The sequence below is a fragment of the Micromys minutus genome, assembly GCF_963924665.1.
Source record: "Micromys minutus genome assembly, chromosome: 22".
NCBI classification, from domain to species: domain Eukaryota; kingdom Metazoa; phylum Chordata; class Mammalia; order Rodentia; family Muridae; genus Micromys; species Micromys minutus.
The window spans coordinates 3541854-3565174 of record NC_137957.1 but is presented as its reverse complement, the minus strand read 5'-3'; the positions used below and the strand labels follow the sequence as shown (position 1 = coordinate 3565174).

Sequence of the window (23321 nt, the reverse complement as noted above, 5' to 3'; positions counted from 1 at the left end):
AAATAGGCATAATTCACATCAGACATTCTTTTCAGTGCCATTTCACACGCATGCAAATAGAATTTAGCTGGCATTTTTGCCTTGTTAAAGAATAGACGTCTCCCTATTTTTCATGCCATGTAAAATGTAGAGTATTCATCCCTTTCACACGTACCGCTAGACGTAGAGTTTGCGAATCTCACGGCCAGATTAGACCCCAAGTAAAAAGGCTTGTGTTCGGATTAGAGATTTGGCGCCACGGTACAGTCTAGAGGATGTTTTTTCTGTCATTTAAGCTTTAGGAGGAGTGCACGTGACTCGCTGGCCAGTAAGAAAAGTTGCTTGGCTGCATAAACCGTCCAATGACGTTTTCAGATGTTGGGAGGGGGCGGGCACAAAAGCCGAGGATGCCACTTCCCGTCCAGCCATTTTAGGCGTTTGTGTGTTCTGTGGACAGAGCCCCGCAGGTTGTTTCTCGGTGCCTGTGTCCCATCCACTGACTGCAAGAGCCGCCGGAGCACAGCGGGACAGCCGGTGACTGGAAATGGTGCGTGCTCGGGGCGTGGGGAGGAGGCTGCGGTAAGCGGAGGCGGCAGTGGGACGCGGCCTTCCAGGGCAGCGGAGTCTGCGTCTCCTCTGGCTCCGCTGGGCCGCGCTGCCGGGGATCCTCTGGGTGGAGCTGGACCAGCCGGCACAGCCGCGGTCCTGTCCTTTGCTGAGAGCTCAGCGCTGCGGCCATGGCCTCCCTGGGCATCCCGGCGCCAGCAGCGTCGCGGGTCCGCAGCCTGGGCGGTGGCAGCAGCGTCTCGGTGAGACTAGGGACCCTGGGATTCGAGTGTGTGTGTGTGTGTGTGTGTGTTGGAGGGGCAGGGAAGCCGCAGGGTGTGGTGACCTTGTGTCCCGACTGTGTTGTCATAAACGGGGGGGATAAGTTGGTGTGTTTCCAATGCTAGAATTTATCGAATAATTAATAATTCACAAGTCATGTGTATTTCGTTAATAATTAGTCAAGTAGTCCCTATTTTGCTATCCAGCCATTGGCAATCACGGGTTTTTGTATAACAGTCTAATTACTAACATGTGGCAAATCACATATGAACATTTCACACCCACAAAAAAAAAAAAAACATATAAATGTGCAGGTCACAGGATGACTGGGAGCTAAAGTGGTTGAGTTTAAGGTCTGTTCTGAAGTAGGAGACTTTGAGCTGAGACGGGTGCAAAGAAGAATCGGAAGGGGACCAAAAACGATGTCCTAGCAGTGTAGGCACAGAGATGTCAAGTGTACGTGCGCCCAGTAAGTCAATTTGAAGTTGGCAGAATGTCCTGGGCAGGAGAAACCGCACTGGAGCAGGCGTCCAAGGACTCAGTTCTTCCTGTGGGTAAGTCTGACAGTTGCCTGCCATCCTTTGGTCTTGGGAGGCGCCTTCGTAGTGCCAGGTGAGGGGGTCATATGTTGTATGATTTGTGTGATGTTTCTAATACAATATGGTATATTTTCAGTGATTGATATTGTCAGTTTGTTCCTCCTAGTGTTCTGGCAGATAGTGCTTTTGTTTTTTTACCTGTGTAAAAAAAGTTGTACTGCCCTTCTTTGGGGGGGGGCGGGGGGCTCTTAAACTTGGAGTAAGTCTGGTAGAGGTTGTTACTTAACTTGACACTGTTGGAAAGCAGATATTCCCTATGGTATGGAGTGTCACTAAGCAGCCTGCCCAGGCTTCTCTCCTCCTCTTCAATGGCATCTGCTTTTTCTGTGAATCTCACAGATTCGAGGGAAGCTGCGGTTAAATTCCATGACCTTTGCCTGTAAGTCAGTGAATCGTAGCACTAAGCCCCGAATTTCTACCTTCTTCTGATATTCCCAAATTCACTGAAAGGAGTATCCATATATATGGGAAGGGATGAGGTTGGGCTCTTGTCATAATTGTTATTGCCCTGAGATGTTTCTTTCTTTTTTTTTTTTTAAAGATATATTTATTTATTTTATGTATATGAGTACACTGTAGCTGTCTTCAGACACACCAGAAGAGGGCGTTGGATTCCATTACAGATGGTTGTGAGCCACCATGTGGTTGCTGGGATTCAAACTCAGGACTTCTGGAAGAGCAGCCAGTGCTCTTAACCGCTGAGCCATCTCTCCAGTTCCCGAGAGATATTTCTAGACATTTTTGCTTTTTAATTTTATTTATGTTTTATTGTGTATATACGTGCTCTCTCTCTCTCTCTCTCTCTCTCTCTCTCTCTCTCTGTGTGTGTGTGTGTGTGTGTGTGTGTGTTAGAAGTCAGAGAAGAATTTTGTGAACTATAGTCTCTCCTTTACATGGATTCCCAGGATTGAAGTCATGACACTAGGCTTCTGCAGCCAAATGTCTTTACTTGCTGAGCCATTTTTCTCATCTATACACATTTTAAAAGGCAGTGCCTGAGTGGTTCTATAAGGTGGCACACTCAGTTCTTATTAGAGCTCTCGGTTTTTTCTTACACAAGGTGGCTGCTTTGCCGAGGCCATTTTTCCAGCTTCTGCCGTCTACCTGGAACATTCTCATGAGTCACTTGGAGCTGGCGGACGGCTGCTGCCAATGATTGCCAATGGGCCTGGATTCAGGCCCACCCACCCCACTCATTTTGTCATCGTGAGTGGCTGAAGAAAGAACATAGTGTTAGAACCCAGCTACTGCTTAGGAAGTAACATCTCTAGCACCTCCCCCTCCCAGACACTGAAGTCCACCTTACTAATTACCTGGAGAGATGAGTTTACACTATAGTGGGTTACTAGTGGCCACACCCCCTGCCCCCACCCTCTTCACTCCCCTGCCTCCTGCCTGGTAATCTGAGAGCCTGCGGCCTAGCCTGGCTCCTGCTTTGAAACTAATTCCTTCTCCAGGAAACTGTATGAACACCTTCCAGGCAGATCCACATTCCTCTCTTTAGAGCTAAGGCCACATTGCTGTCTGCCGCTCTGCTGTCCTCCACAGAATCTCACACGGAAACATTCCCAATAAGAAGCCTTTGGCGATCTTACAGAGTAAGAACTGAGATCAGTTGAGAAACAGACCAAGACTGTTTCTATGTGCATCATAGGTTTTGTCTTAATCCTGCCTCGTTTCTGTTGTTAGTTTTTTTTTTTTTTTTTCCCCCTTTTTTCTAAGTAGAAGTTGTGGTAGATTCCAAAAGTCAGACCAGCTCTGACCTGATCATACCCTTTGATTTGTTCTCCGACATTGATTTGTGGAACTGGTGTTCTGCTCTCATTGCTGTGTCTCGTTGGCAGTGTGGGACTGCTGGCCAATCTGTCATGATCGCCAGAGGAAGGATGTTGAGTGTTACATTTTTGAGTTACATATAAACTCGGAAATACTTGGACTAACCCAACTGGCTTAATTTATGTGAGCACTTATTCATGTTACAAGCTAATTTGTTGTCCTTCAACAATATGAAATTGTAAGCATGTGTAGACAGTGGGCTCATCTGGCCATACACAGTTTTATTGCTGCTTTACTTTAATTATGTATTTCTCTCTCTTTGTGTGTGTGTGTGTGTGTGTGTGTGTGTGTGTGTGTGTGTGTGTGTGTATGAATGTTCTACTAAGCATTTCTAGATGCCCAAGAAGGTCATAAGGGGTATCTGGATTTTTCTGGAGCTGAAGTTACAGGTGGTTGTGAGCTGCCTGACTTGGCTGTTGGGAACCAGACTAGGGTCCTTTAGAAGAGCATGAAAACACTTAAGAGCTCAGCCAACACTTAAGCTCCTGTGTATCTTTTCTGTCATTATAAATAGTCTTCCCAAAATCTGTACTTTTATAGATACGACTTTAAATATAAACAACATAGAAAATTTAAGACCTTTCAGAAATGTATATTTGTTTTTCCTCCGGAAATGTCTCACCATGCACTCAGTGTATTTGGATTCAGTCGATCCTGTAATTCCACCTCCCAGTGTCCTTCCAGACCTACTGCACTATATCTGCTTTAACCCACTGAGTCTAATTAGTGTTTCCAGTGTGTTTGCGGGTGTCGGGTCAGCCACTGGCAGGAGCAGCATCTCTAAAGAGCAGACTCTTCCGCCTCCCACAGCCGTCAGCTGCCAGAGGACGTCTGCTGGACCTGTGCTTTGTTACTGCTTCCATTTATTCTGCCGTTTTGGTCGGTTTCATCTTGTGCAGTTTTTAGGCAAGCTATCACAACCGCTCAGAGTTGGTAGATGCAGCAGCCCTGTGGTGACTGGAAAACATGGCTTCCTGTAGTCCTCCCTGACCTTTGACTCCTACAGTGTTTCTTCTCCTTCTTTCGTAAGGAACAGGATGTAATATAGATGTCTCATTTAGAGCTGAGCTCTCCACATTTTGATCTATCGTGGGTCTCTATTAACTTCAAGAAGAGGCAGGCTTCTTTGATTAGGGTAGAAAGCCACGCTAATCTATTGATTGGTATTACTGTAAATATTTAGAAGTTTTAGCATAAGGATAGCATTAAGTTCTCCCCTGTGGCCTGTGACCTAGCCAGCTGTCCACTGGTTTTGGTCCACTTAACAGCTATGGATTCCATCTTGTGGAGCAGGCTGTGATTTCGATCAGAAACGGGTTGGTTGTTCCCAATGGATTGGTGCCACACTTGGGCCAGTGTATGTGCTGTGCCGGGCAAGTCATTATATTACAGGTTGGGGGTGTCCACAGCTATGTAAGACTTTGCCCCAGCACTGTACACAGCACCTTTGGTGTTGTGAAAGCCAGCCAGCAGGGATGAGGACTCCATGTAAGTATCAACTTGATTTGTGTCTTGTGACCTAAGTATGAGGTGTGTTCAGCAGTAGAGTCTTACCATCAAGTTCGGGTGGGTGATCAAGAGCAGTGTTGATACCCCGACAGTCTCCCCTGATCTCAGCAGGCAGCATCATATTAGTATTTTTAAAATGAATTTTCTGGTTTTTTTGTTTTGTTTTTTTTTTTTTTTTGTTTTTTATTCTTTATTTTTGTTTGTTTCTGCTCCTACACTGGCTATGGCAAGAAACTTGGGGGAAAAAAACCATCTGGTTTTGTTTGTATCATGGAGGAGAGAAAACAAGTATGCAAGTAATTGTATGGTTCAGCAATTATATGTTAGAATTTATCTGAAAAAATGCAAGACATGCGAGTTCTCCTCTTTACTAAGACATGGTCCATTAGCTGTCTGCTGGAGGTTACTGGTTGTTGTGGCTGCATCTTCTGAAAAGGCAATTAAACTTGAATTTGTTAGACATATTTTGCGTCAGACCAATATGAAGGCAATATACCAAGCAATGTAAAGAAAATACACGAAGAGACATCTTTAAAATTATATATTAGCACAAAGATTATTGGAAAAAAAGATATTTGGGGAATACAGTAGTAGGCATGGCCTTCTCAAGGGAGAGTGTGTGTGTGTGTGTGTGTGTGTGTGTGTGTGTGTGTGTGTGTGTGTGTACCCTTTACTATGGGTATATATAAAATCTTTCAAGTTAACTTTCAAGTTAAATTTCTAAATATTAGGAAGATTTTTATTCTCTACCAACTTTATAAAAAGTAAGTTTAATGCTGTATGTATGGGTGATTTTCTGGCATATATGTATATGTACCACATGTGTGTAGTAGCCACAGAAAAGGATATCGGATCCCCTAAAACTGGAGTTACAGACAGCTGTTAGCTACTGTAGGGGTGCTGGGAATCAAACCCAGATCTTTCCGAAGAGCAGCCAGTATTTTTAACTGCTGAGCTCCCTACCCCCAATTTTTTAAAAGAATATAGTTTACAACAAGGTTAAAAATACAGACCTCTCTTTTGTAAGCAAACTTGTACAGTAGATTTACAAGGACTTGTTTAAATTAGCAATATTGAGGGCATTATCATTGTGACCCTGTTTAGCCTAATGTCTTCTCTCTGGTAAGATGTCTCCCTGTAAGCAGTCTTGGCTTTGTCACTGGTGCCTGGTCTTTCCTGACCCTGTAAACAGGAATGGCAAGCAGACCTGGAACCCTGGCCTAGTTTCTCCTCATGCTTTCTCTCCCAGGTTCCAGTAATCTCCCGTTCATCTCATTTACCTTTTCCTTTTTTTTTTTTTTTTTTTTAATATTAGACCAATGCAATAAAACATTCACAACTTAAAATCCTTTCTCATTTAAAGCCTTTACATTTGCATTACACTTTTTTGCTAAAAATATATTTTTAAGGCTGATAAATTGACTTGCTTAGTAAAGGTATTCGTCACCAAGCTTGACCATCTTAATTAAATCCCTGAGGCCTGATGGTGGGAGGAGAGAACTCCTGGAAGCTGTCCTTTCAACTCCACAGGTGTACCATGATGGTGGGAGGAGAGAACTCCTGGAAGCTGTCCTTTCAACTCCACAGGTGTACCATGGTGTTCTCTCCTCCACCCTCTTCCCATCTGAACCCTGCCAGACACGATATTGTATGTGTTTGTGTGCATATGTAATTTATATATGTAAGTTTTAATATATAAAACAAGAAAAGATACATCCCTATTTATATCTATTAATACTGGCCTGGGAAAATCGGGAAATAACAGAACTGTTGTAGACTTAGTCGTATATGTTCCAGTATTATGAAAATTACTTTTTAAAAAATTTTCTGGTAATGGCCTCTTTGACTTGCTGCCTCCAGTCCTTCTCCTTCTTCAGAATTATTTATTTTATGTATATGAGTACACTGTAGCTGTCTTCAGACACACCAGAAGAGGGCATCAGACCCCATTACAGATGGTTGTGAGCCACCATGTGGTTGCTGGGAATTGAACTCAGGACTTTTAGAAGAACAGTCGGTGCTCATAACCGCTGAGCCATCTCTCCAGCCCTAGTTATTTTTCCTATAATGTTGATTAAATAAAAATTTGACAAGTTATGGGAGAAATGGTTTGTTCTGGCTCACAGAGTACAGTCTTCCATGGTGGGGAAGTCAGGGCAACAGTGAGGTAGATGCATTTACTGTCAGGAAGCAGAGCACTGTCTTCATTCTATATGGTTCAGAACCCTCTACCTGGGGATGACCCTACTCACAATCACAGTGATTGTGCCTAATCAGTGTTATCAACATGATCTCTCAGAGACATTCTCCAAGGCTAACCTCAGACTACATAACCCATCATAGGTTCACATGGAGATGTGTCTCTTGAGGGATTCTAGAGTCTGTCAAATTGATAGTTAATATTACCCATCACAATTTCAATCTTTGTCAACTTGAAATCTGGACTCTTAATCGTCCCTTTTAAGCCATAACTTTCCACTCCTATCTCCATCTTATAGTGTAATATGCATTTATCCCAATAACAGAAACTTCCCATAGCCCTTAAGCTTGTTTAAATAGTTGGAAATTTCAAAGTGTCTTAACCGTGAGCTCCTATAAAATGAAAAACAAGTTACATACTTCCAGTATATACATTTATTTATTTATATTTTATGTGCATTGGAATTTTGCCTGCATGTAACTCTGAGGGTGTAGGTTTCCCCAGGAACTAGAGTTACAGACTGAGTGAGCTGCCATGTGGGTGCTGAGAATTGAACTTTGGTCCTCTGGAAGAGCAGCCAGTGCTTTTTAAACTGTTGAGCCAACTCTCCACCCCCATATACTTCCAATATCCAATGGCCCTGAGCAGACATTCCGATTGTAAAATGGAAAAATTGGAGCATAGCAAATTATGATTGGACCAAAGCAGGACACAAATCCGGTGAGGCAAATGCCAAATCATACATCTCTGTGCCGAATATCTAACTGATGAAACTGAATTTCATCTCCCCACAACTCCAGCTCTGCCACCAGTAGCATTTACAGTCTGTCTCTTGGACTAGCTCCTCTCAGTGCTGGTAGCTGTTCTTGGCAGACATCTCAAGGTCTTGGCATCTCCAGTATCCTGTGGTCTCCAGGGTCACTTAGGCTTCATCTTTAGAACTCCACACAGGGACTTCTGAGGGTCACTTTACAGGAACTCAGACTGTCAAGTGGTGCCTGGCCTCAACTGTTCTGTGTGGTCTCCCTGTGTTACATCCTTCATTCCTTCACAACTATCACCCTGTGGATGACAGTGCCAAGTTCTGCTGGAGCCTCTGGCTTTGCCCTTAGGCCACCTTATTGTTGGACTATGCCCCAGCAAGTTTTCCTCCAGTGACACTGGTATTTTTGTCAATTACAGCTGCCCTCGGTATTGTTGTTTCTCAAGCTTCTACAAACGTGGCTCATTAAGTCCCACTTTTCTAACCCAAATACCAGTTTTCTCTATGTTCCTCCCACAAGCAATGCCTGGGGTGTTCGTGTATATCATATAAACAGCCCCGGTATAAGGTAACAGTTTTCTGTCTTAGTTTCTTGCCTGGTTGCTTGATAAAATACCCTGATGAAAGAAACTGGGGAAAGGATTCTTTCCAAGTTACGTGGCGGGGAAGTCACAGTGTCAGAAGTTTGGATCGACTGCCTTGATTACCCACAACAGGGAGCAGAAAGTACTGAAAGAATACGGGTGCTTAGCCCCCTTTCTTCATTTTATACAGTTCAAGCTCCCCTGCTCGGGGACTGCTAGCTACTACCCACACTTCAGATGTTTGTTCTTACGTCTAGTAATGTGATCTAGATAATCACTCACAGGTGTGCCAGAGGTTTGTGTCCTAGGTGATTTTTTTAAAATTTTGTTTTGTGTGTGTGAGAGAGAGGGAGGAGGGAAATAGGGGGACAGAGAAAATGACTGACTGACTGACTAAATAAATGAATGAATGAACAAATGAATGAATGGAGAATGCTCACAGTACCAGAAAAGGACATCAGTCCTTTGGAACTGGAGGTACAGGTGGCTGTTAGTCATGTGATGTGGTTAAATTTTCTATTGCTGTAGTAAATACTATAACCAAAAGCAACCTGGGAAGGAAAGGATTTATTTCAGGGTATAGTTCCACATTATAGTCTATAGGACAGGAACCTAGAAGCAAGAATCGATGACAGAGGCCATGGAGGAGTGCTGCTTACTATCTTGCTCACCGAGGCTTGCACAGCCGGTTTTGTTAGAGCTCCTGGGACCAACTGCTCAGTAGTAGCACCATGTAAAGTGATCTGGGTCCTTCCATTATCAACCATCAATCAAGAAAATGTATGGCACATTTGTCCACAGGCCAATCTGTTGGGGCATTTTTTTTTTCTTTTTGTAAAGACACGGTCACACTATATAGCCTTCACTGTAAGCTGACCTGAAGCTAACTGATGAGGCTGGCCTCACACTTACAAAGATCCACCTACTTCTGTCTCTCAAATGCTGAGATTAAGGGTATGTGTCACTATGTCTGGCACTGGGGACATTATTTCTGTTGAGTTTATAGTTCTTCCAAAATGACTAACAGGTGTCAAGTTGATATAAAATAGTTAGCCTACTGCTCTTCACAAGAGCAGGAAGGGTTCCTCATTATTGAGCTATCTCTGCAGTCCGCCTAAGAGGAACTCTTGAGAGGCTAGGCTGCTTTTTGGCTTACAGTTTAAGGATCCAGACCACCATGAAAGGAAAGGCACTGCAGGAAGAGCTTGAGGTACCTGGTCACACTGGGGTCTCTAATCCCTCTGTTCTCTGAATATCTTGTGCTTTAACCTGTATCTGATAGGCACTTAAAACATTACAAGAATTCTGAGAGAAACTAGAGATTATAAAAGTAGCCTGTGATTGACATCAGCTGTGGAAAAGTGACTTCCTTTATAGTTGGGGGGAGGGGAGGAATCTGAATAGCAGTTGCAGTTACCAGGAGAGCTAGGATTGTTTTCTTCTACACTTGTAAGAATTTGCAGTCTTGGGACAGTTGGTATTGACTGTGTTTTGGTGCATTAGACAATCAGAACTAATTGTAATGTTACAGTGAACCAATGTATATGGAGAGGTTAGCACAGTATATCAGAACAAGGCTGGTCCTGTCCTGTTGTTGCTTTACCAGATGGCTCCAATTTACTGTCAGAATATTGTGTGAAACACAAAGGCCATTGTATCTTATCAACTTCTTATGAACCAAGCTTAGATCTCTAGTACTATGAAGCTCATACTTCCTTGTGGGAATGTATATGGGCTCTTTCAGGAGTCAGTGGCCTTTGAGGATGTGGCTGTGAACTTCTCTCTGGAGGAGTGGGCTATGCTGAATCCATCCCAGAAGAACCTCTACAAAGATGTGATGCAGGAAACCCTGAGGAACCTGGCTTCTATAGGTAAGTATGTCATCATCCCTTTAATCAGTTAATTAAAGAAAATGTGTATGAGTTTACATACGATAAAGAGAGATTTGAATGAATACTTGAGATGGGTCACTTTATACTGCAAATTTTGATATAATCTATTAATATATTTACTGTGATATTATAATTTATAGTGATTCTGTTTTGATTGTATTCTAGGAAACAGTTTGGAGCACCATATTATTGAAAATATATACCGAAATTCCTGGAGAAAACTAAGGTAATACATACCTCAAGAGACAGCCATACTCCTTAAGGGTTGTATATGTCTATACTTTATAAAGTAGTAAAAGACACAGGTACATTCAGTTTCAAACTCAACTACTGTCAGGTTTCTTTTTAGGCTTGGACTAAATATTAAAATCTCTTTGTGGACTTTCCAGTAGTTTAGAATGTAACATGATTGTGATCATTCACCTTTATTTACTTTTTTAGTTTAGTTCTATGACAGGTATAGCATCACATGGATTCTGTGGCCAGTAATCAATCTTTCTTTTTTTTTTTTGAGACAGTACTTTTTTGTCTAGTCTTGGCTGTCCTGGAACTCATTCTGTAGACCAGGCTGACCTAAAACTCAAGAGATCCACCTGCCTCTGCCTCCCAAGTGCTAAGATTAAAGGCATTCGCTACTATGCCTGGCTTCTTGAAGCCTTTATAGCAAGTTATCTTCAGAAATCAACATGAAGCATGCTTCTGTTTCATGGACTCGAACTCGAGTTACCTCTTCTCAGATTCCTCTTTTTATTCTCCCTCCAGGAGTAATGTTTGGTTTGGTTTAGTTTAGTTTGGTTTGGTTTGCTTACTTTATGCACATAAGCACACCTCTTGCCTAAGTAGAATTTGTTTCTGTCATCTTAGGCATAATCTTAAGTTTTAAGAAGAGCTACATGCCTCCTCCAGTTCTAGAGACTTTGCTTATTATGGCCAGCAAAAGTGGCCTTTCATAGTAGCCTTTGAGACATAACTTGCTGATAGACAACCTGTTTTTTAGCAGGCCTCCCCAGGTGTCAGGATGGCATCAAGAATTGAAATAGGTATTTTCACGTTAGGTAAGACATGCTTCTAGATCCATGAAGGTGATGGGACAGCCACCTGTGAATACCACTGCTTTTGCTATAGTTGTCCTCAGAGTATTGAGCGTTCAGGTAAATGGGTTCAAAGAATTCTGACAGCATAGAACCAACATTTCTCCAGGTACATAGTTAATAAAATATCAGTGATGTACATTTGCTTCCTTACAGCGGTCAAGTGGTGGAGGGGCTCTATGACTGTAAAGATGATCATCAGTGTGCAGAAATCTTCGACTTCACTACACACAGCCTTGTAAACCAGAACTCCTTACAAGGAGTTCACATATGTGAGAACAGCGGCTGTGCGACAGTAGTCATTGGTCATTTATCTCTGAGTGTACTCCTTAAACCCGACACAGAGCATGAGTCGTACGAACATCAGGAATATGGGAAGGAACTCTACAGTATGCAGTATGGGACCACCTCCAGTTCTCTCACATCCTTTGAGAACTATGAAAGTACTTACACTCTAGAGAGACTGTATAAAACTGAGCGTTGTGATGAAGACTATAGATATGGTCAGAACGTTGCAAAGACTTTCAATGAAGATAAACCCTTTGAGTGTAAGCAATGTGGGAAATGTTTCAGTTCCTCCAGGTACTTCCGAAGGCATGAACGACGTCATCGTGCAAAGAAATGCTATATCTGTAAGCAGTGTGGGAAAGCTTTTGCTTTTCCCACCTACCTCCAAACACATGAAAGAATTCACACGGGGGAGAAGCCCTATGTGTGCTTGCAGTGTGGGAAAACCTTTGCTCATTCTCGTTCCCTTAAGACACACAAAAGAACTCACTCTGTTAGGGACCTCTTTGTGTGCAATTACTGTGGGAAAACCTTACGTCATTATAGTTCTCTTCAGATCCATACAAGAATTCACACGGGAGAGAAACCTTACGTGTGTAAACCATGTGGTAAGGCCTTCATTACTTACCGTTCCTTTCGAATACATGAAAGAATTCACACTGGAGAAACACCTTATGAATGTAAGCAATGTGGAAACACCTTCATGCGTTGGATTCAATTACGAAAACATGAAATAATTCACAGTGGTGTGAAACCCTATGCTTGTAAGCTATGTGGAAAAAGCTTCACTTGTTCTGGGTCCCTGAGGACACATGAAAGAATTCACACTGGGGAGAGACCCTATGTGTGTGACCAGTGTGGATACAGCTTTACTCGGTTGAATTCACTTTTAAGACATAAAATAACCCACACTGGTGAGAAGCCCTATGTGTGTAATCATTGTGGGAAAACTTTTCCTCGTTCTGCTTCCCTTCAAAGACATGTCAAAATTCACACCGAGGAGAAACCTTATGTGTGCAAGCAGTGTGGGGTTGCCTTCACTAGTTCAACTGACCTTTTAGAACATGAGCAAACCCATATTGATGAAAAACCTTACATATGTGAACAGTGTGGGAATGCATTTGTGCTGTGGAGTCAATTTCAAAAGCATAAAGCACTTCACGCTGTCCCAGTTTCCTACGTGTGTAAGCAGTGTGGGAAGAGTTTCACTTCTTCACGGTCACTGAAGACACACGAGAGAATCCACACTGGTGAGAAGCCCTATGAGTGTAAGCAGTGTGGGAAAACCTTCCTGTGGTCTTACTCCCTTCAGAGACACGAAAAAACTCATACTGATGGGAAGGTCCATGTGTGCAAACAGTGTGGGGAAACTTTCCCTTATGACAGTCATCTTCAGGCACATGAAAAGCTACACTTTGACGATGAGCCTTTTAATTGTAAGTACTGTGGGAAACCTTTCTTCACTTTGAACCATTTACATAGACATGAATTGCTTCACACTACCCTGGATCCCAGTGTTTTTTAGAAATGTGAGAATTTTTTCCTGCGCTTGGTGGCTTTCATGGAAATAAGCAAAATTATACTGGAAAAAGACTGGATTTGTACTAGCAATGTGGAAAACCCTTGTGTTTTGTTTCATTGAAACAAACGAGATGTCACGACGAGGAAATATATTTTAAAAAAATATATCAATGTACAAATGAGTTTTCAGCTTAAAGCTCCTTGAAGAACATTAAGAGAAATGGACTTGTGCAAGCAGTATAGGAAAGCCTTCTACAGTTCCGGATCTTGGAGGAAACAGGAGAAAATTCATGCTGTAGAGAAACTATGTATGTGTATGCGGTGTTGTAAAAACGCCCTTCTCTGCTTCCCTATTCCCTCTGAACACTTGGAAGGAGTCACTGTGGAGAGAAACCCTTCATATATAGGCATCTTAGATAGTCTTGGGTTATCACATCCTCTTACAGACACAAAATAACCTACTGTAGTGAAACCTTATAAACAGAACTGTGAACTCTTCATCATCAGCTTCATAGAACTCACAAACATGTACATGGGAGGATTCCTGTCAGTAGAAACCTATGTGAACACCATTTGGCTGATGGACAGACAAGGAAAGAACTTGATGTGGAGTGCTAATCTCAACAGAGATCGTCAGCGTTCCATCCGGCACAGATGGAGACACATACCGGATGAAAACCTTCGCTGGTGAAAAACGTTGGAAAATCTAGAGTAGCAGCAAATAAAGGGAAAGTCCTTTGATGTTTTCATGTTTAATCTGATAAATGTCAGTATTATGAAGGACTGGACATACTTATTTTTTGGTAGCATGCTCCAGGAAATGCACACTCTGAAGAAAATGTTATCAGTATAGTATTTTGTATTTATTGAAAAATTTCAGGGGCTGATAGGGATGATTTGCCTTTAAGAGCTACTCCTTCCAAAGGACATTCAGTTAGCCTTTAAGAGCATTTGCTTTTCAGCACTGTCACAGAGCTCACAACCGCAGGTGACTCCAGGGATAGGACATCCAGTTCTTCCCTCACACACGTAAACATAAAAATAAAACTTAAGTATTTTTCTAGCTTTTTTTTTTCCAGAAAAGCTTTTGTGTGTATCCCAGGTTGACCCAGAACTGCTCATCTTCCAATTTCTAGCCTTTGAATGTTTAAAATGAAATGTCTCTGCTTCCACATTCACCATCATCAGCTTCTGTTTAAGAGCCCGTCTCTTGACTTGTTTTTAAATTGTACTCTACAAAAGCAAAGCAGCGAGCAGAGCACTGAGTAACGTGGAAGGGCAGCTTACACGGACGAACTGCAGACCAGTAAGACCTACGTATGCAAAAAGCTGACGGGATAGAAAGTGCATTTTATTCTATTTGTAAGATTTCTTAAAGCAATCGTGTATCAGTTTAATGAGCGATGTCCTTTTGTATCAAATAAGGTAGATGCTTCTCATTGTAAGTGATGTTGGCTTCATTGGAGAGTTGATACTTGCAATACGCCAGTCCACATAACTATCTTTAAAATGCATTTTAGTATTGATGTGTGAGCATGTGAGTGCATGTAGACATAGGCCCTTGGTGGCTAGAATGCTTTGGAGGATAGCATTACAGACATTGTGACATGTTTGACATGTGTCATGGGATCGAAATCCTAGTCTTCATGGTAGAACAGTAAATACTCTTAACTGCTCACCCATTCCTCAACCCCCATGCATAAATGTCTTATTTTTTTTTAATCATGTTTAATGGGTAGTTTAAAAATGGCTTTGTGAATATTGGAATAGTCCTATTGATTTTATTTGGCTGATTTTAAGTATTTTGTGTATACACTCATTTTTTCATGGAAAAAAAGTGTGTGCGTGGATGTGTGTGTGTTGGGGGGCATTGTGTATGTGTTGCTGGTTTGGTTGGTGGTGTTCACAAAGTGAACAAGGTAATACGTCGGTGTCTTTCACTGTCACTGTTTTTCCCCAAGACAGGGTCTCACTGAGCCTGTAGCTGGGCAGGCAGAAGCATTTCTTGTCTGTTCCCCATAGTGCTGAGTGAGTATAGAGACACTGGAGAAGTTCAGTTTGGTTCTTCCTCCCAGCCTCATGGTCCCAGAAATAAGACTCAAAATATATTTAAAAATACCTTAGTCATATTGCTAAGCTTTTTTCTGACTAGATCATAACTAAAGATAACCCATTTATTTTAACCTAACATTCTGCTATGTGGTTGGTTACTTGTGCTGAGGTACCATGCGCCTGCCTAGTCATATCTTCCTGGGCAAATCTCCTGCCTCTGGCTCGATCTCAGAATCCTTTCTGCCTCCTGGATGTCCCACCTTCCATTTCTGCCTGAGCCATAATAGGCTATGGACTTTTTAATTGACTGATACAGTACAGAAGATATTGTCTCTAGAAGTATACTCAGTCGTCCCCAGCTTTTTATTGATAGGGAATGAAACTTGATGTCTCATAATTGCACAGCAAGTGGGCTCCCCGCTCAGACCCTCAGGCCGAAGCCAGTTTTAAATTGATGTTATCTTTTTTTGTTTATGTTGCTCTCTGATGTGTTCTTACAATCCTGAGCATGTGTTCTTAGCTTTGAAGTATTTTCAAAATATTTTAGAATAGCAAATGCTAGGATTGACTTTGTTTTGTTTTTCTATTCAGAAGGTAGGTATAGGTTTATTGTAATTATAGGTCAGACCATCTTTCTAAGTTGGCTTATTTCTTAGTTTGGAGATTCTCATACACATAGGCAATAAAAGATAATCATGTGTACCTACTATTTTTTCTTCCAACCCTTCCTACTTCTCCCAACACCCCCCACCCTTAACTTTGTCTTTAAAAATAACATACTAGTCTAGTTAGTGTTACTCATACATGCATGAGTATAGAGCCATCCACTGGAGGGTGGGTGACCTACCAGTACTCACACCGTCGCCAGTGATTCTCTACCCTCAGCAGCTATCCACTGCCAGTAACTCCTCAGTAAGGGAAATGCTGGGATTTGGGCTTAGTTAATCTTACAATGTAGGTCTTGTGCATGCAGTCACATTTGCTATGAGTTCAGGATTATAGTAATCATGTCAAAAAAAAAAAAAAAAAAGCCAGCATTTCACAGTGCTTCTCCCTCCCTCTGGCTTTTGTATTCTTGCCTTTTCTTTGGTTTTTCCCTGAGCCTGTCTGATGGAGGAGTTAATATAGCCGTCTCACTTAGAGGTGAGCATTCAGTCTCACGGCCCTTTGTGTATCACTCCGTTGACAGCTGTCCACTGTACAAAGAATTCTCTGACCAAACTTGAGAGCAGTCAAGGTCTGTTGGTGCAAGAGCTGCATGGATGGCAGTAACTTAGTTTATAGGGTTTTTCCCCCCAGTTGGTGTCATGCCACATGACCTTGGCCAGCCTGGAACTTTCTATATAGGCCAGATTGTTGTTAACTTGTGCTTAATTGTTATTTTAAATCATGAACTATTATTGTGTGTGTGTGTGTGTGTGTGTGTGTGTGATTTTACTGTGTAAATTTTGCTTTTCATATGTATTTAATTTTGTAATTTCTCTAGTTATTATACTAAGATATATTGGTATTACTGCCTTCTTACTAAAACCATCTGTTCAATAAATTTGCTAACTCTGTATACATGGTAAGTGAGCGGCTCATGTATAAAAGGATTCTCCATATTGCTTCTGACAAAACTGGCATTTTAATTTGGAAGTCTTACAGGGATTGTTCTGTGGTTCGGTGTCCGCTGTGTCGTATGCACTGAGGAGTGACTTGTTCTGCTCTCGTACTCACAGCAGTTGTTACCCAGAAGACTGCTGGATTAAAGGGAGATGAGGTCGTGAGATGCGCTGCTTAGTCCACCAGTGAGAAGGAACTTTTCCTCTTACATGAATCAGAATGTCTTATAGGTTTCCAGTGCAAGGTGTCCTTTTAGAATGCCTTTTTGTCTTAGTCATTAAGGAACATTGCTCACCGGTGGAGCCTTGGAACATGTCCTTCACTGGCAGAAGATGTGCCTTGCTGTGTGAAGTGAACAGTAGTGTTCTGGATCACTTTTGCATTTCTTAGTTTCTATATAAACACTAATATTTGCTCTGAGATGATGAGTGCAGTTAGCCACATACATAGGTGTGCTAGAGTTTCCATAGCATTACAGTATAAGTGAGAAAGCAAGAATAGCACCTTACACTCAACCTAGTGGTCATCACACCTTAGACTAGTCTACAGCAACAACTCAACCTAGTGCTCATCACACCTTAGACTAGTCTACAGCAACAACTCAACCTAGTGCTCATCACACCTTAGACTAGTCTACAGCAACAACTCAACCTAGTGGTCATCACACCTTAGACTAGTCTACAGCAACAACTCATCCTAGTGGTCATCACACCTTAGACTAGTCTACAGCAACAACTCAACCTAGTGGTCATCACACCTTAGACTAGTCTACAGCAACAACTCAACCTAGTGGTCATCACACCTTAGACTAGTCTACAGCAACAACTCAACTTAGTGGTCATCACACCTTAGACTAGTCTACAGCAACAACTCATCCTAGTGGTCATCACACCTTAGACTAGTCTACAGCAACAACTCAACCTAGTGGTCATCACACCTTAGACTAGTCTACAGCAACAACTCAACCTAGTGGTCATCACACCTTAGACTAGTCTACAGCAACAACTCAACTTAGTGGTCATCACACCTTAGACTAGTCTACAGCAACAACTCATCCTAGTGGTCATCACACCTTAGACTAGTCTACAGCAACAACTCAACCTAGTGCTCATCACACCTTAGACTAGTCTACAGCAACAACTCAACCTAGTGCTCATCACACCTTAGGTCAGTCTATAGCAACAATTTTGGCCACACTTAGGTTTTCCATAAGTTGGAGAGAGGGGCTTTTTCTTTGTATATAATTTTCTTTATTTAAGTGTTTTTTAAATTGTTAGCTCATATGTTGGCAAAGTTATAGATTTTCAAATGGCATTGTGACCCGGGTTTCCATGTATTGCAGCCATAATCACTAACTGTTCCTTGTTCCTCTTCTTCTCCCCAGTGGTTCTGTTCTCTGAAACTTAGGGGTTCGTTTCTCTAGTTCGTTAAAATCTAGATTCTGTTATAGAAGGAACACCATTTGGAGCTAAGTTGTCACTTACATATAGATCTCCAGTTCCATCCATTTTCCTGCCAATAACAGTTCTTGGTGACCTAGAATAGTGTGTCTTATATATACCACATTTAAAACTTTAAAAAGTTTAGTTTATTTATTGACGAGCACTTAGGCTGTTTCTGTAAGTGAGTGCAGTGAGTGGTGTAGGAATAAAAGTACAAGTGTTTCTAGTATAACCTAACTTACTGCTTTTGTTGTACACCAAACAATATCACCGCAGGGTAAGATCTTATATTTGCTTCTTTGATGAAACTTACCTTCCAGAGTGGCCATGCTAATGCTCATTTCCAGGAGCAGCAGTACATTCTCACCGGTTTGTGTTGTAGTTTGGTTTCTTGGTGGCTATTCATATTGGGGAAAAGTTAATTGTATTGGGAATTTTCGTGTATTTATTGGCTATTTGTTTGAGAAAGGATTGTTTCCACTTGTGTTGATTCAGTTACTTGTTCATTTGTAATACAATTTGTGTTGCTTTGTACTACTTTTCTCATCATGTGTTTCATGTCTTTAAGTTGTTTTGAAGCTTGGGGTGTGTGTGTGTGTGTCTGTGTGTGTGTGTGTGTGTGTGTGTGTGTATGTGTGTTCTTTCTGTCTGTATGAATAAGAGTCCAAAGATATTTTCCCTCACTCTGTGGCTTTCTCTGACAATTGTTCCTTTTTATAAAAGCTCTTTAACTTCTTGCAGTGATTAATTTCCATTTATACTTTGGGGTTGTTTTTGTTTGTTTTGTTTGTAACATGGGTCTTGCTTTGTAGGCCTGACTTGGCCTGGAATTTGCTGTGTACATAAGGCCAGCATCTAATTTACAGCACCCTCTCTTCCTCTTTTCCGGGTGTTAACATTGTCATCATGAGCCTCTGATGTCCATTTCCTGTTTGCCATGCTTCCTGTAAGCTATTAGTTGAGAATGCCATTGTCCACGTCTACAGCTTCATGTATCCTGTAGATCTCCCTGTGAGTTTCGGCCTTTGATACACTTTGTGTTGCTTTTATACAGAATGATAGAGGGATTTCGGGATATTCTTGTTCGTACGGTGTTGATTTCCTGTTGAGGTCACTTACTGTCCTATGCATGATCTGGATGCCTTTGCTGAGATTCGGGTGTGCGACATGGTTAGTACGGTACTCTGCGGTACTATATTCTGCCATTGCTCTGCGTGTCTGTTTTTACGTTACAGTATTTCACTCTGGTTTTAGAGTGTAATTTAAAGTGGCATTGTGATAACTCTAGTTAGCAGTGCTCTTTCTGCTTTGACCGTTTAGAGTATTTTGGCTTTCTTACAGTTGTAGGATTGTGTTTTCTATTTCTGGGAAGAACAACATTGGAGTTTTGAGGGGACGTGTGTTGAGTCTGAACACTTAAACTTATATTATGGTGGTGACGTGTTTTCCATTTTCTAGAGCCTTCAGGTCTTCAGTGTTTTAAATTGTCCTTATGTACTCAGCCTGGCTAAGTTTATTCACAGGTGAATTTGACTTTTTTTTTTTTGTCTTTTTACTTGTTTCTTAGGCTTTTATAACCATTTTAATTGTGATATAAACGAATACTGGTTTTTTCCTGTACTGACTTTATTGTACTACTTTGGTTAAGTAATAATTGGGTGTAAGAGTCTTGGTGTGGCACTTCGGGTTTTTTAAGAATATGAGCATAGGAGCAGGCCAAGAGCACTGCTTCTCTCTAGAGGGCTGAGGCTTGAATACGGCACCTCACAACTGTAACTCCAGTTCCAAGGAATCCAACACCTTCCTCTGATCTGTGGGCACCAGACAAGCACACGGTGCACAGACAGACATGCAGGCAAAACACCCATACACATGTAATAATAATTTTAATAAAATAGGCATATTGTCCATAAATAGAGGTTTGGCTTCATTTGACTTGTTACGTTCCTCGGTGCTCAGGGTTGTGTGTGCTAGGCAGCGGTGGACCACTGAACTGACTGCACAGTTGTCTCTCTTTCCTTTCTCTTTTTACATTTTCCAGTAAGAATGCAAGAGATGTGTTTCACGGTGTAGGGAAGATACACACCTTGTGCAACTCCTGATAGTGGAAGAGATGCTTTTAGTTTTCCTGTTTGGTACAATCTAGGCTTTAGTTTTGTCGTGTGTAACATCTCTTTCAGTGAGGTGTCTCCCTTTTTCTAATTTCAGGATATTTTCAGGAGAAAACATAGAGCTTTGAAGTCCACTTCTTCGTGTACTGAGGGATTGAATCAGGGGCTCCCAATTCTTGCATATCTATATTTTCTACATTTACTGATTGATGTCTGTGGAAACATGTTTATATGCAAAGAAAGAAATTCACCCCATTATAGTTTGTGGTGTTTTAAATATGTTGACTTGGTTTGAGAGTATAATCTTGATTTTTTTTTTTTTTTCTTTTTCTATTTTCATCAAGGAAATTGTGTTACAGTTTTGTTGTTGTTGAGCCCTTCATAGTTTTGGCATTGTGGTAATACCTTTTAAGAATAAATTAGTGTTTCTTCCCTTTATATTTAGTGAAATAGTTTGGGAAGCTTGTTAGAATTCAGCGGTGAGTTTGTCAAGACCTGTGCTTTCCTTGTGGAAACAATCCATTTCTAGCTTAGGGATGTTACCCTTTTACACTGTTCACAGTTCACATTCCCTTGACTTATGTTTTCAATTGTTCATTTTGTTTTGTTATTGTTTGAGAATTTTATACATGCACATAATGCAATTTGATGAAGCTTGCAGACTCCCATTCCATTACAGAATTCCTCCAATTCTTCCATCCCTCTCCCACTGCCGTTATCGGTGTCATCTCTTATCTCTAACCTAAGTCTCCCTAGTGCTTCCAGTATATACATGGGTGCAGCGCCGCCTTCTGTGGCATGAGTGACCTCTCCCTGAACAAACCTGCCTCTCCCTTACTTGGCAGTCATCAACTGCCAATAGCTACTCAGGAGTGGGCCTTTCTGCACACCTCCCACCTCCGTGATGGAATATTTGTCTGGCTTGAGCTTGTGTGGTCACAGCTGTTGTCAGTTACTACGTGCAACTGTCCTGTTGTATCTAGAACACAGTGACTGTAATAGTCCACTCTGGCTCTTACAGACCTTTGGCTTCCTCATCTGTAATAATCCCTGGTCCTCAATGTGTTGTTGGTAGATACTCCATTTAGAGCGGGGCCTCCAAAATCCCGTGCTCTCTGCATGTTGACCAGTTGCAAGTCTACTAATTGCTATCCACTGCAAAGACTAATTAACAAAGCCCATCTTCTCTGATGAAGGTAAATTTTTCTGAGGGTATAAAGATACATAGCCTTTAACAGAATAATAGTAGATTAGTAGAAAGTTCTCTACATAAATGCTGCCATTGGGTTTTATTTTGTGGGTTGTGTGAAATGGGCCTGAAATCCAGTCAAAACGTGGTTGGTTATTCCAACATTCATGCCATACTCGTGGCCATGTCTTGTCAAACTGATTAGTAATTGTTGGGTAAGCTTGATGATTAGGCTTCTCCCCTGATTGGATACACAGCATCAGCTAGTGCTATGAAAGCTAGCCAGTAGTATGAAGCCTCTAGGTTGGTACAAGCTATGAATTCTTAATGCTCTATGACTCAGTGTGTGGTGTCTTCAGTAATAAGGTCTTACTGTCAAGGTCTGATAACCAAGGACAATCGCAATCGCCTATAATATTTGGAGGGGACTACGAAACCTCCAACCTTTGGCCTAATTTTGATATTTTGTATACGTCTTGAAATTCTTCTTGAGTTTCCAGTTTATTGTAATATAAGTTTTCAAATCATTCTCTGAATTTCTGTGTATTGTAACCTCTCCCTTTTCAGCTCTAACTTTATTCATATGAATAAATGTATAAAGGAAAGCATAAGATAAACAATGAAGTTTAATTACATTTTGTAACTATTATGTCTGAAAGTTGTGTAAGGAGCAGCTACAGGGTTGAAGTTTTTGAGTGGTCACCCCTTCTCGGTGTACTTTTTAGTGATGCAACTGACTTTGAGTCACTCTTATTCCTGTAAGTAATCCCTTATTGATACTCCTGTAAGTAAATTTCAATAAAGTCATTGTTCTCCAAGTTAGTCTTTGTTGATATCATTACTTCGGTGTGATGCTGGTTTCTTACCTGTAGTGAGTGGACGTTTGTGTCTGCCCTTGAACTACCATACTGTATTCTCTAATTGCAGGATCTTCCAAGGAGGAGCGTCTTCTGTCTTTTCAAGCTGTTGAATGACAGATGAGAACTACCCTGACAAAAGCTAGGTGTTGGACATGTATTATGGCTCCAAATTTAAAAGCACTTGCTGGGAGGCCAAAAGACCTGAGTTTTGATTCCTGGGATCACACTGTGGAAGAAGAGCACCTTCTGCAGGTTACCCTTCCACCTACCTTTATTCACACAAAGAAATGCAACGTCAGTGGTTTGCAAGTGTCAGTCCAGCCTACAGTATCTTCATTTTAGAGGTTGTCCTTGCTGTTTCTATCCTGTCAAGCCTTGTCTGAATCAGTTTAGTGAGCAATGGCCAAGATTTAAGGTATTCCCCCATTGTAAATGTCTGGGGAAAGTAAACTGAGCACTGATACCAGAGGTGGCCAGCCTTATATGTTCTTTTTTCTTTTAAGCACTCATAGTATTAAGGAACATGAAGGAGGAGATGGGAGTGAGCTCATCCCTAGGATGTGAATTCAAGTCTTAGTCTCACATAGCCAAAACAAAAAAAAAAAACTTGTGTTCCGGGGTGGCAGATTTAGATTTAGAAGGGTGAATAATCACTGGCTACAGGCTTGGAATTATAAGCTTCTTACCATAACACTCAGGCTAACTCATTCATAGGTCCCTTCTCAGGGTGTTACCATGTTGTAAAACTAAGATAAATAAAAGCCCCTGCCATCAAACCACATGACCTCTGGTCCACATGGTACACTGAGTAGACTACCTAAAGTCCTGTGACCTCCATACTCAACCACAGCATGTTGTGTGGTGTGTGTGTGTGTGTGTGTGTGTAGCCACTGATGGCTTTTCTGTGCCTGTCCTTGCTCCCAGATAATGACAAGGAGATATAGTAATCATTAGCTTACAGCACTGTGACCG

At 41.5% G+C, this 23321-nt stretch overlaps 1 protein-coding gene across 1 annotated transcript; it reads left to right on the top strand.

Annotated features, from left to right (window-relative positions):
* The first annotated feature begins 403 nt into the window (after positions 1-403).
* LOC308435192 (zinc finger protein 124-like) lies at positions 404-23104 on the top strand. Its single transcript, XM_080935860.1, has 4 exons — positions 404-526; positions 10043-10169; positions 10356-10416; positions 22417-23104. Exons 1-4 carry the CDS (start codon positions 524-526, stop codon positions 22457-22459), a joined length of 234 nt encoding a protein of 77 aa, XP_080791986.1. The 5' UTR covers positions 404-523; the 3' UTR covers positions 22460-23104.
* The last annotated feature ends 217 nt before the right edge of the window (positions 23105-23321 follow it).

Bases quoted from the DNA above. Each gene is read 5' to 3' on its own strand.
- LOC308435192 (XM_080935860.1), top strand. The intron at 10,170-10,355 runs GTAAGTATGTCA...ATTGTATTCTAG, and splicing joins GAGGAACCTGGCTTCTATAG to GAAACAGTTTGGAGCACCAT. The intron at 10,417-22,416 runs GTAATACATACC...CTCTAATTGCAG, and splicing joins AATTCCTGGAGAAAACTAAG to GATCTTCCAAGGAGGAGCGT.